The sequence below is a fragment of the Alligator mississippiensis genome, chromosome 4 (genome assembly GCF_030867095.1).
Source record: "Alligator mississippiensis isolate rAllMis1 chromosome 4, rAllMis1, whole genome shotgun sequence".
Taxonomy (NCBI): Eukaryota; Metazoa; Chordata; order Crocodylia; family Alligatoridae; genus Alligator; species Alligator mississippiensis.
The window spans coordinates 165,178,838-165,191,231 of record NC_081827.1 but is presented as its reverse complement, the minus strand read 5'-3'; the positions used below and the strand labels follow the sequence as shown (position 1 = coordinate 165,191,231).

General features: G+C 41.1%; 1 protein-coding gene across 3 annotated transcripts in view; it reads right to left on the bottom strand.

The window, feature by feature from the left end:
• Nucleotides 1-6,067: 6,067 nt before the first annotated feature.
• IKZF3 (IKAROS family zinc finger 3) overlaps nucleotides 6,068-12,394 on the bottom strand; it is a 64,608-nt gene continuing 58,281 nt past the window's right edge. For all 3 annotated transcript variants that reach the window (XM_019482527.2, XM_019482525.2, XM_014603581.3), the window contains one exon: nucleotides 6,068-11,472. In XM_019482527.2, the coding sequence (XP_019338072.1) occupies nucleotides 10,769-11,472 (704 nt within the window). In that variant the 3' untranslated portion in view covers nucleotides 6,068-10,768. The remainder of the gene's footprint in view (nucleotides 11,473-12,394) is intronic.

Genomic DNA, 12,394 nt, shown 5'->3' with positions numbered 1-12,394 from the left:
ATCCCTGGTGTCTACCTTCTTTCCACTGACAACTGACATCTGGTGTTTCTGAGGAAGGAAAAAAGTGCTGTTAGGCACCCTGCCAACTACTACTATTGCACATGTCACTTGTCTAAATGTTGAGTGCCAGAAGAAGAACAGGAAACTGCCTCACAATCTTGCACAGTGATGCAAACATACCCCCCATCTTCTCCTTACATGTTGGCTGGGGGGATGGGGGCTCTTTGTCCCTCTCCATACTGTTGAGGTGCAGATCACCCAAAAACAGGGGCTTTGGGGTCAAGCTGGGTGATGTGTGAGAGCACCCCCTCCTCATTATCCACCAGGAATGGGGCAGAGCAGTGGCAAGAGCCAGCCCTTGCAGCTGGAGAACGTCTGTCTGTTCTGTCTCAGGAATGATGCTTCTGGCTTTTTCTGGCTTCTGGATAGGGAGTGTGGCTTTCCACCAGCCCTGAGCAGGGACAAAGCATGAAAACTACCTTCAAGCCCTAAATGGCATGCATTTGTGCATGTTTTAAAACAGTTAGATCCTCAGATGTTGAATATCAGCACAATTCCATTCACTTTAGTGTGGCTGTTCCAGCTTATGCTAGCTGTGGATCTGGCTTACGGTATCTAAAATCTTGAAGACAGTGATGAAAAAATGTAGAGCAGCCTTTGCATCTCCCAAACACTGTATTGCTTTGGCTCATACGTGAGCTGGCATACGGATGTTAGCTTAGTGTCTTAAGTGGAAAGCAGAGGCTTCTAAAAACAACTGTCTGCAGGGACTTTCCTTTCATTGGCAAGTCTGCCTGTTACAATTGGTAGTTACTATTCTGCACTCTCGCTCCCCAGAGAATTTCACTACCAGCACAGGTGCAAGGGTTTGTTGCTATGCAAATAGCAGGACAAATATAACCATGTTCTGATGGAATGTCTCAATAAGCTAGCCTCATGGTGGCACACAGCCCAGGAAAAGAATAAAAAAGAGAAAGATAGTCATTCCCTTAAGGGCTGTGGTGTCATTTCTTGTGAAGGTAGATTTTCTACCTTGGAGTACATTTAATCTGACATAGATCCATTCTCCCCAGTGTGATAAGGTACCTTTTTTAAGCCACACAAGGCTCAGAAACCATGGGAGTACTCTCGTGGTAAACAGTGCTTGGTGTAAGGGCTACAGAACTGCCCTGTGCTGTTTGTGGCTGGGCCCACCCATTTTCTTTTAAACCAAAAGCCAGGAAAAAAAGCTTACTGTCACACAAAGTCGTGGGCAACCAGGTCTGGGGCCACTTGGGGATCTAAAAGTGCTGACCAGGGTCAGGAGGAACAAGCAGAATCTAGAGACAAGCCACTGCAAGCAGCCAAAAGATCAATCTGAGAGCAGGGTCTAGAAACAAGCTGAGGAAACCAGGATATCAAGCAGAGAGCAGAGTCAGAAAGCAGGGGTTAACACTTCCTGTTACTGCGCAGGGGTTTATATAGAAGTGGAGAGCTAGCTGACCGTGACTGCCCCTCTGATGACAGGGAGTGGGTGGAGGATAAGGCCCTGCTGATGGCTTCAGTCCAGCTTTGCATTCTCAGGGAAGTCAGCCATGGAGTGGCAGGCCTAGATGAGTGGCTGTTAACCATGCTGAAGCCTCAGGCTCAAGGTCACTCCATCAAGTGCTGAGCTTCTAGGGAAAATCTGGGTTTTTTTAAGTGGTGTAAAAGTGATGCCTGGCTATGAGGGTCCAGAAATTATGCGAGAGGTGAGAATTTCCAAGGGTGATATATTTTACTGGACCAGCTATGTAGTTGGGATAAAGTTAGACAAGCTAAGTGAGTGAGAGTTAGGTCTTCTAAACACTGGGTTCAACCAGCTGTGTGGTGCAGTTGAGCCTCTGGCTTTATATACGGATTGGAATGGTTTTTATTTGTGTCCTAAATAGTGAACAATAATATTTTGTGCATCTATATCATCTTTCATCTAAGGATCCCAGCCCATTTCTGGACTGTCCCGAGTCCAATGCTGTTGGCACTGAAGGCAATGGAAGTTTCACACCAAACATTAGAGGAAGCAAGGATAGCCTAGCGCTGAGCCTAGGTATTTGCCCTCCACAGTGAGGGAAGCATTACTATCCACATCTACCTGAATGATACGGGAAGGCGTGGCCCAAGGCCACAGGATAGCTTTTTGTGGGGATGAATTGCCTCTAGCCTAAAATTGGTTCAAACCAAGCTGTAATGGGGTCCTTATCAGGTCTTAAGAAAATGGTGTCCAGTGACTTGAAGGGTGTTTTTGACATCTGAGGGCCCTGGAAAGTGCTGATGCTAACTACATGTGGAGGCGTTGCTGATAATTTAGAAAGGGTGTATTACGGACAAGCTTTCAAGAGGCACAATATGAGTCAAACAGTTGGGGATAGGTTGGGAGTTGTTCATCTCTGATGCTCCAGTTCAAATCCAGCCCAGCTCATTAAAGACCTAGTTACAGTAGCATAATTTGGGGTGGGCAAACAGGGCCCAACTACTGCCACTGTCCCAGCTGCTGCTACAACACAGGGCACAAAAACAGCTGGTTACACTTCTGCCTAGTTACCAGCTGTGCTGCAGCCAATGAGGCATGAGTACTGGGAACTCCGAGTTCCCAGTGAACAGGTACATCGCTAACTGTCTTCCTCCTGGACAGTCTCCACAAATAAACCAGAGACAAAATACCCCACCATCCCTAGCATGGTTCTTTTCTGCAGTGCGGGTTAGAAAGAGGCTTGGATTCTCTCTCCTCAATCCTGCACCCCTCAAACCCTCCAAATCTTCTCTGTAGCTAAACAGAAGATTTCAGCCCCCAACTCTGTTAATCTGGCATCACTCAGCCCCTTTAAAATGCCACTCATAAAAGAGCAGACTGCAGAGGACAGCATAGTTTCATTCTTAAGATCCTTTCAAGGGTGCCTTAAGAGTCTTTCAAGGGTGGTCTGGTGTGCTGTATGTTAGCACTGTGAGGTGTGCAAACACATTTCACAAGATAAACCCAGAAACTTCAAATGGGAATCCATAGTGTCAAAATCATTCTGCCCTGCTATGGGCTTTCTGAGTTCCTGCAACAGAAGAACCGATCTATTATTTTTCTAAGGTCAAAAAATGAGTGAAAACTAAGAACTGGCATTTCCCAGTTAAGAACCACTGCTGTTAAGTCAATATGAACAGCCCTGGGTGCTGCAAAAACAGCAGATGCCATAGCAGTGGCTGCACATGCTTTTGCCACCAGCAGCACAGCACCCAGGGCACAGATCTACCCTTCTATGCCCCCGTCACTGGCGAGCATAAGGGTTTGAAGTTCCTAGGGGTTCAGGCAAGCGACCCATGTTCAGGCCTCCCTCTCATGTACCCACACATGATGCTGCTGCTGTGTAGAGAGCCCCATAGAAAGCCAAGAATGCATTTATGCATCTGATCAGTTATGCTACTCAGCCTAAGGCCAGAATTTTGGAACCAAAAAGAGATGGTAACAGGAAGTCAGCCCCACAGCCTTCCCCCCCACACCCCCAGGAAATTAAAGGAGAGTAATTCCCACCAAGATAGCCAACGATATATTTGGAAAATACAACTGCTGTGGACTGCTGCGAAGTGCTGCCCTGGGAGTGAAAAACGCAGGCATATGAAACCATCCAAGTAGTGCAGTTTAATACTTTTATAGGATTTTCATGCATTATAAAGCATGTTTCAACATTACAGGGGAAACAAGTTCTTTTGCATTCTATCGCAATTACTGCATTTTGGAAGATAAGGATCTCTGTCACAACATTAACTGAACATCCTGATAAGCCTTAAGTTTAGAGCAATTTTAGTTATGAGTACATGAAGGGTTATTGACTTCCAGTATCCAAAGAATAATTTTTATTTAAAAAAAAGCCACAATAAAGGTACATTCAGTTATGGTACATTTGCTTTTTAACATTTTGTTCATCATTCTAGATTACTTAGCACTACTATGATTGAAAACAAGCCCCTGAAAACCATTTAAACAATGGTTTAAGGATTTGCTTAAAAGTTTCACAGCTCAGGGGGAGAAATCATTTTTAGCTGCGTATGTTTTACTAGGGGGTAGGAAGGAAGTAGGTAAATAAGAGGAGAGAAAAAATGCACTGACTTTCTTTTCCCTCATTTTCTCTTTGTCTTTTTTAAAAATCTTGTCCAGTTTATTGTGATGAAAGGTGTCAGAAGAGTATGAAATAAGTGTGAACAAGTATGCAGTTGCTAAAACAGGTGCTAAAACAAGTCTGCTGGCTACCAAAGTATTAGCCTGAAACTCCCTCCTCCACAACTCGTTAACTGAGGCTCCCCTTTAGCTGATGTGTTCCAATGAGCTTTGTGCTGTTACCATAATGATACAGAGCCCTATGGAAAACTTGAGGTTTCCACAGACCTCTCCAGCAGCTTAAAATGTCTAAACCTACAGCATTTTAGAAAATGGGTCTGGTTGCTAGGGGCCAGCCACGGTTACTTTCACCCTCTATGCTGTGTGTGAATGCTGTGAGCACACCCTCTATGCTGTGAGCAGACCCCATACAGACCCCTGGGGGCAGGACCAAGAAGGGAGGATGCGCCAGCAAGCTCTACACCCCATGTATGTCCCAGTTCTGTTCCACAGTATGAGCAAAATGGAGGCAGGGGGGAGGGGAGGAAGCATGCATGGGGAAGCTAGGGCATGGCATATGCAGGTCTGCAGTAGATAATGAGGCTACCGCTACGCCTGAGCAGCCCACACCAGGGCACCAGCTGTCACTTCACCCTGTGCTTAGAATAGGGGCAAAAGAGTAGCCACCTGAGTGTTCCACATTGGAGTGCCCTTGGGTATTTCCATAATGTCTTTCAGTCTAATACAGGGGTGCTCAACCCCCTGTCCATGGGCCAGATCCAGCCATGACATCCAGCCCACAGAGGTTCCCACCAGTCTGAAAATTTGGTGGCAGGGGAGCGGTGGCAGCAATTGCTGCTTCCATGCTGCCAAATTTCTGGACCCATGAGGAGACCCATGGGCCAGACAGCACACTAGATTGCCATGTGGAGGTGGCCTCCAGCTCAATCTGGGCACACAGGGGCTGGCTGAAGATGGTGCAGGCCCTGAGCTGCAGCATGGGGCTGAGTGGGGGCAGCACAGGACCCAGGGGAGCGGTGTAAGGCTCCAATCTGGGGGTGCAGGGCTGATCCTGTCACACAGGGTCCAATCCTGCCTGTGGATTGGCCCTGTGCCACTCACTCAGCCACAGCACCAACAGGTTGAGCACCTCTGTTTTAATATAAAGTGTTGATATTCCTTTTTACAAGGTTTCTTACAAACTCTGGGCAAAGCCTCTTAAAAGATACTTTAGGCGAAGGAAGGGGGAAAGCTTTCAACCTAATAACAATATAAATTATGACATTTGGACTCAGTAGGCAGTCCATTTAGACACAGGGACTTCTAGTCCTTAAAACAAAAACAAGCACACCAACATTGCTTTCCCTTTCTGTACATGCCCACCATCAGTTCAAACTAGAGGACTCCTCAGTGCCTGCTAATTATTGCCAAAGCTAATCTTGTAAAACTCATATTGGGCCCAAAATGGAATGAGGATTCTGAACACAGGACACATCTCTACATGTGCTTTAATGCTCATTAGCATATTTTAATGCACATTAAAATGTCACTAAAAACTGTGCTATTTAGTTAATGCACATTAAAATAGGCTAACATTAAGCATTTAGTTAATGCACATTAAGACAGACTAATATGCATTTTCCTAGTACCTCAGGGTTCCTATAGATGTGCATGGAAATACTTACAATGTGTCAGAGCAGACTCAATTAATTGAGTCTGGTGCAGCGTGCTAATTAGTATGCTCTAGCCAGCCTCTGTCTCATGTACCAGTATGCTCATGCTTCAAAATGGTGGTGGGTCACTTTAACTAAACCTCATTGAACAAGCTTTAGTTAAAGCACCCCCACCACCATTTTGACGTGTGGGGATGCTGATACATGAGACACCACAGATACTTTAATTAAAGCAGCTCTCAGAGCCACTCTAATTAAAGTGCTGCACCCTCCCCCCACCACACCCCCCCCCATGTAAAAATGCCTTCACAGTGGAGGTACTTGATTTAATGTGCATTAACTAAAGTGCGTTAATGCACATGTAGACACACCCACAGTGTCACAATGAGCAAACTGCAAGGCCTAAACTTTGCCTTCAGATATGTACATACAAAACTCCTAGTGAATTCATTTAAAAGGAATTCCTTCTGTGTACCCCAGAGGCATAACAGAGCAGCTCTGCATCCTGGGAAGTGGATATTGTTGCCTATTTTTGTAGCCTTCCAATCCCTCCTGCTCCCCAAGGGTGATGCCCAGAGCAGCCGCCCTGGTTGCCCTACGTTATTTATGCTACTGTTCAGGACAGCATTCATCTTATCATCCACCTTTGAGTGCCTGCCTTGGGTTGACCTGGACAACACAGGGAAAGTGCAACACAGTTCCAAAAGGTCACAAAAGGGCTTCTTTTTTTTTGGATACAGATCATTTGTCCTTTCAGTAAAGTCAAATATTGGAATAATTTTTCAACAGTTAGTAGAACAGACTGCATAATTTTTATGTCTGAGTTTAACAGAATTACACTAAGAAACTATATAATATTTTACGAACCACAGCCACTAACCTTGTTCTTCAGTATTGAAATGATCTAATACAACTATGCTCTGATCACAGTCTATGCATGGAATATAGGCTTTAAGTAAGACTTCTCAATTTCTGGAATCTAGAGATTGCCAATCTTAATTAATTTCTCTTAAATAAATATTTTGGTTTGTTATAGTGGGCTGAGCATTGTTATTAGTGGCATTTCCAGAGCCCTGATCCCCAGTCAAGACCAGGGCCCCTTTATTCAAGACCCTGCAAACATAGAAGCACATTGTGTCTATACCCTTGTTAAGATTTCTTTAGCAGTTATGCATATTAAGTACCTCTTTCTGTAGGTCCAACCTTCAAAAAAGTCAAAAAACTTTAAAACAAAAGATCAAAATATATATACTTACGAGAAAACAGAATTGCATAAACCACACATGGGTGATTGGGCATGGGTGATTTATCAGTAAAAACAAAGACATACAGGAGACTCAGAGAAAGTTGTTCATTATGCTGCCTTTCAGAAAAAAATATCTAGAGAAATTTATTTTCAGAGCAAGATCAATTGAACCAGCAGCATTAACCAACAGCAGAACAAATCAGGCAAGCAACAATTTACAATGTTTGGGGTTTTTTTGACAGATCAGATCATCTCACAAGTCAGCACTGGGTTTTTCATACCTGGCATTTGAATTTTCTGTAGCAGGAGCTGCTAAAATACATCTTGCAAGCCAAATGTGACTCCTAGTCTAGTAACAGGGCTTTTGACAAAAGGACACAGCCGAAACAGATTGCATGTTTCAAAGTGAAATACTTCATACTGATCTAGGAAGAAGGACTGAGCATTGTGTGACAGAATCTGCTGTGTCTGAGGGATACAGTTGTATTTTAAAGACAAGGTAATAGTTAATCTGTTCCATTTAATGGAAATTAGGTGCTGGATGCTGATTTAAATGGAAGCTGAGGGTGATTGGGCTGGGCATTGTGTGCAGCCCTCAGGCTTCAGTTCCAATAAAAAAGCAATATGGTCCTTTGCCAAAGTTCAGGTAGCTCCAAACACAAACTCATAAAATACTGTTGTTAGCATTTCCACACCAGATAAAACTTATTGATAAAAACATGCACAATTTTTAAGGCTGAGTTCACATTCAACAACCTTGATTTTTCAGCAGCAGATCTGTAATACAATCATTACTCATTAGGTCTGGTCAATGCAATGAACAATTTCTTTTGGTGTAGCATATCTGAAGAAACATTTTGCCTCAGCTGTGGTGGGAAAATTTTGCCTTCTAGGGCAGATATTGTGAAACCTCTGTCTTTCCTCTTTCAAAAACCTGTCAATATTGTTCAAATTGAACTTTTCACGGGTTCGGTGGTTGATTGCTCACCTAATCTGGGAAATAATGGGTAGGTGGTTAAAGCCCTGCCTGAACAGTTGGCGGTAAGTGAAGAGTGGGAGAATAAATTCTGCAAAGTAATTTTCAAGGATTCTATGGTGGTGTGAGAAAGAAACTGGTGGTATTTTATGACATATATATAGCAGCCTGAAGAGCTTCCTGTGCTAAAGACAAGGTTACACTTTGCTATAATTTTTCTTATTCATCTTTCTAAGTTTAACCATGATGAGAAACATTTTCATTGACAATGGCATGTATCTATTGATCACTTTCTCCATGAAAATGCAGCCATCTTTTGACTGAAACTGTTTAACAATTCACATTAGCTTAAACAGGAAATAAGGAAGAAAACTGAGTTTTTGCACTATACAGTATGTTTCTGCCCCACCTTTTTTTGGGCAACTTCCTAACTTAGCAAACCACTCCAAATATTTTGCTGATCATAATTTTTCTTTATTAAGACAGCATTTCTGTAAAGTGATCAAATTTTGATTTTGACACCTTGGATGGTCATTTAAAGACATGTTTCACTGTGGCTAATTTAATTTTGCAAGAGCCTAAGGACCTCTATCTGATCTTACACTGGTGTAAGTTGAAAGTTACTCAACTGAAAGATTCTGCAGTAGTGCTATATTAATAATGTGTTTAGCAGTCGGAGGATGGATGTTAATCCACTCTGTTCATTAAAGATACCTGGTAATAAGAAGTTAATTGGTGCAAAGAGATTTCTAAAACTATTTTACAACTATGTACACAACTAAATATAAAAGTGAGCAAAATCATTTTCCCCATCTCCCCAAAAGAGATAGAACAATAGTTACCATTTTTGTAATACATCTTCTTAGCACGTTACAAACATTAATTTATTAATCTCTACACACACCCCAATCAGGAAGAGTAAATATTTTCATTCCCTTTTTTACACATGAAGAACTAAGTCAGTGACACATCCAAGGACACAGTAGGAGCTAATGTCAGAGGCAGTTAGAATTTAGTATTTCCTGATGCCCATTCATACGTTCAGAGAACTAGTCGCTACTTTTGTAGGGACTAGTGAAAAAGTTGAAATGCATCACACAGCAGTTGATACAATAACACTGAAAAAGTACAAAAAAAATACTTATACAAAATACTCAATGAATGGAAAAGTTCATCAGAATAAGTGTAATTCTACATTATAGAAAAAAAAAATTTTAAAAAGAATAAACATACACTCAGCAAAAATGTTATCAAATTCACATCTTCAGAACAGTGACTAATAATACAGCTGCAGAACAATGATTAGATTAAAGAACTATTTTAAAAGCTGGCTTCAAAGTAATTGTAAATACTCATTTTGCAAAACAGCACATTTCACTCAGAGGGATATCCCCACGTAAAACCAGACAGCGTGATTGAATTGTCAGCTCCCACACATTCATATATGAAGATTCTCACGGTACCTACTGTTAATATTTCCTAGGACATTATGACTGTGGCAATTCTAAAACCAGCATACTTTAGGTCAAATTCTATGCTTATCTGTACAGACCCACTGACATCAATGAGATTGCATGTGTGTAAAAGAGGGCAGCATCTGGTCCAATAAAATTGGGTCTTAGCTTTCACTCATGCTGTTATAAAGCAGTAATGATATCACTGAAACCAGTGGAGTTACACTGGCATAAAACCAGTGAGAGTGAGATGAGAATAAGAACTTTTACCTTTCTATTCATTACATTTTCTTTATTTGGAAATTGTTTTTAAAGTACAAAACTCTTGTAATCTGTTCTGTATGAACCTATTTGTTCCCTGAGGCACAGTAATGTCACACAGCCCAATCCTGCAGTCCTGACATAGGCAAAAAATCTATTTGCATAAATGGGAGTTTGCATGCATATTACTGTTTCAGAGTCAGACTCTACACCAAGTGAAGTCAACCTTAGTTTCACTATTGACTTTCCACAGCAGTGAACAAATGGTCTCACTGAATATGCCAAAAAACATACAATAATTAAAAAAAAAAAAAACCTAAACCCTAAAATAGCACACACTACTTATTTTAATATTACTGAGCGAGAGGTGAGTGGAGAGACATTTTAAAGAAAGTGATCAGAGGGGGTAAATAAAATGCAAGTGTAGTAGGGCCATAAGTTTTTTAAGGCTCTGGGGAAAACATTTAAAAGTAAATGTGATACCATCTCCCCAGATATGGGTTTTCTGTGTTTTAATAATTTAGCCACTTAGGAAGACTTTAGGAACTGAAACACCCACAGAAAGTCTCTCTTGTGAATTATTGGTTAGAATATAGCGGTTCTGACAGGCCCAGGGAAAGGGCAGTATGGAGTAGCAACCTTGTGTGCCAAGTTTCAACTTTTTATAAGTATCAGTTCAGTACTTTACCTGTATTTCATTCGTAATACAACAAAATTAACATGTTGCTATTATTGGAAGCAAATGTTCTAACACATACACATATAAAAAGTAAAATTTTCTTATGCTGCTATTAGTTTTCACAAAAATAAAGTTAATACAAAATGTATTTCTATCTTTGGTGTTTATACAGTGCCAGTCACCATAGTATCTAGGCACAGATGCTACAGTATACTGTTTGCTAGTAACAATTGAAAAGTCCCAACAGTACTTTGCAACTATAAGGGACACTAACATATTTGGAACTGCCACAAAAATATTTAAGTAACTTGTTTAGACACATTTAAAATCCCAATAAATCTAAAATACCCATGTTCTGGTCTTAGAAAAAATAATCCTTTTTACTTCAGTAACACTCTATGCTCTCCTCGTGCTATATGTGAGGAGAACTCATATCTGTCATGGCTTCTGTAGCCACACATGTTGCACTCAAAAGGATCACGGAATCCATGGCATCCCATATGAATGGTAAACATCACATAATCCAAAAAGAGGACACGGCAGTGGTCACATCTGTAGACCCCAATGGCTTCACCTTCCTTATTGATGACCTTAAAGGCATCACGTGGGCATATAGTTGGTGGCTTGATGATGTCATATGACCTTGGGAGCTCCTTCAAGGACTGGAGACCATTGCGGGCCTGGGGAGGTATCATTTGGTTTTGGTGGTAGGTATGATTCTGGCGCTCCTCATGGTTGCTGTCAGTGTCTGTGGAATCTTGACCACTGTTGTTTGGGGAAAGACCTCTGTCAGAAGACAGACTTTTGTCCCTCAGGTGGGCATGGCTCTTTTCTGTATCTTGTGAGTTGCCATTTGACATTTCAGAGCGGGTGAGTGGTATTGGATACAAGCTGTTGATGACAGGGACCATTTCAGAAGTGGGAGCTGGTGGGGTTTGCACAAGAGGACGCAGTGCTTCTGCCCCAAGGTAAGTGATGGCATTATTTATGGCTTGGTCCATCATACGTCCCTGCATCATCTCAGTTTCCTTTTCATACATGTAACTTGAACTGTAATTAACATCAAAGCTATGTCGCTTTTCACCTACAAAAGAAAAAAGAAATTAAATTTACTGAGTGAATTCTGTCTTCACATTTTAGGATACTTTTCTATATAACAATAGTCCCTAGACAAGAAAGATTTGAATTTTAGCTGTCTGCTCCTTGGATCAAGGATGCTGTTTGCGTAAGTGAAGTGGTTTTCCAAATAAAAGCTTCTGGTAATAGAGATGTTAATTTAACAACCTGGTGTTCCTGGCCAATCCATCACTGAATTTTGATCGGTCCAGGATTCAGAGAAAAAAATTATTTCAGCAAAAGTTTTCAAAGATTCAAAAGATTTCAAAATTGTTACCTGTTTTTAAATATAAAATGTGAGCATCAATATGTGAAAAAGCTGTTAAAAGTGTCAATCATAAACAAAATGTTCTATATTAGGATCCTTGAATATTCCATCTAGTTCTTAAATCGTCTCCTCAGAAACTATACCCTCCTATAACAGGGAGAGCAAACAGGAGTTCCTGACTGGATTTTCTTTATACTGTTTATTGATTTTTACACGCTTGATATATTTTATTTTTATTTGTCTCTTTATAAACATGGTAGTTGGAGTGCCCCAGTGACAACATTATGTAGGGGTAATGGAAAGATTTTGCCCCCCAGGTTTTTTTTGTATAGAAATCCTTAACCAAGCTTTTCATTTGCAATTTTTAAAATTCAATTTGGACCTGATTCTTCAGTTTAGTTTTATGCCAGGGCAGCTACTGACTTTTGTGCAGTTATGATAGCATGAAAAGGGAGTAACACAGTGAATTATCATTATGTTCACTATATTTTAATAACTTTACATTAACAAGTATTTATGCATATTCCCAACCTAGATGGACAGCATTGCATAGATTCCCTAGGAGTGAAGCTTCTTAATTTTAATTCTGAGAAAGCTGTTATATACCATAGATATGATAATT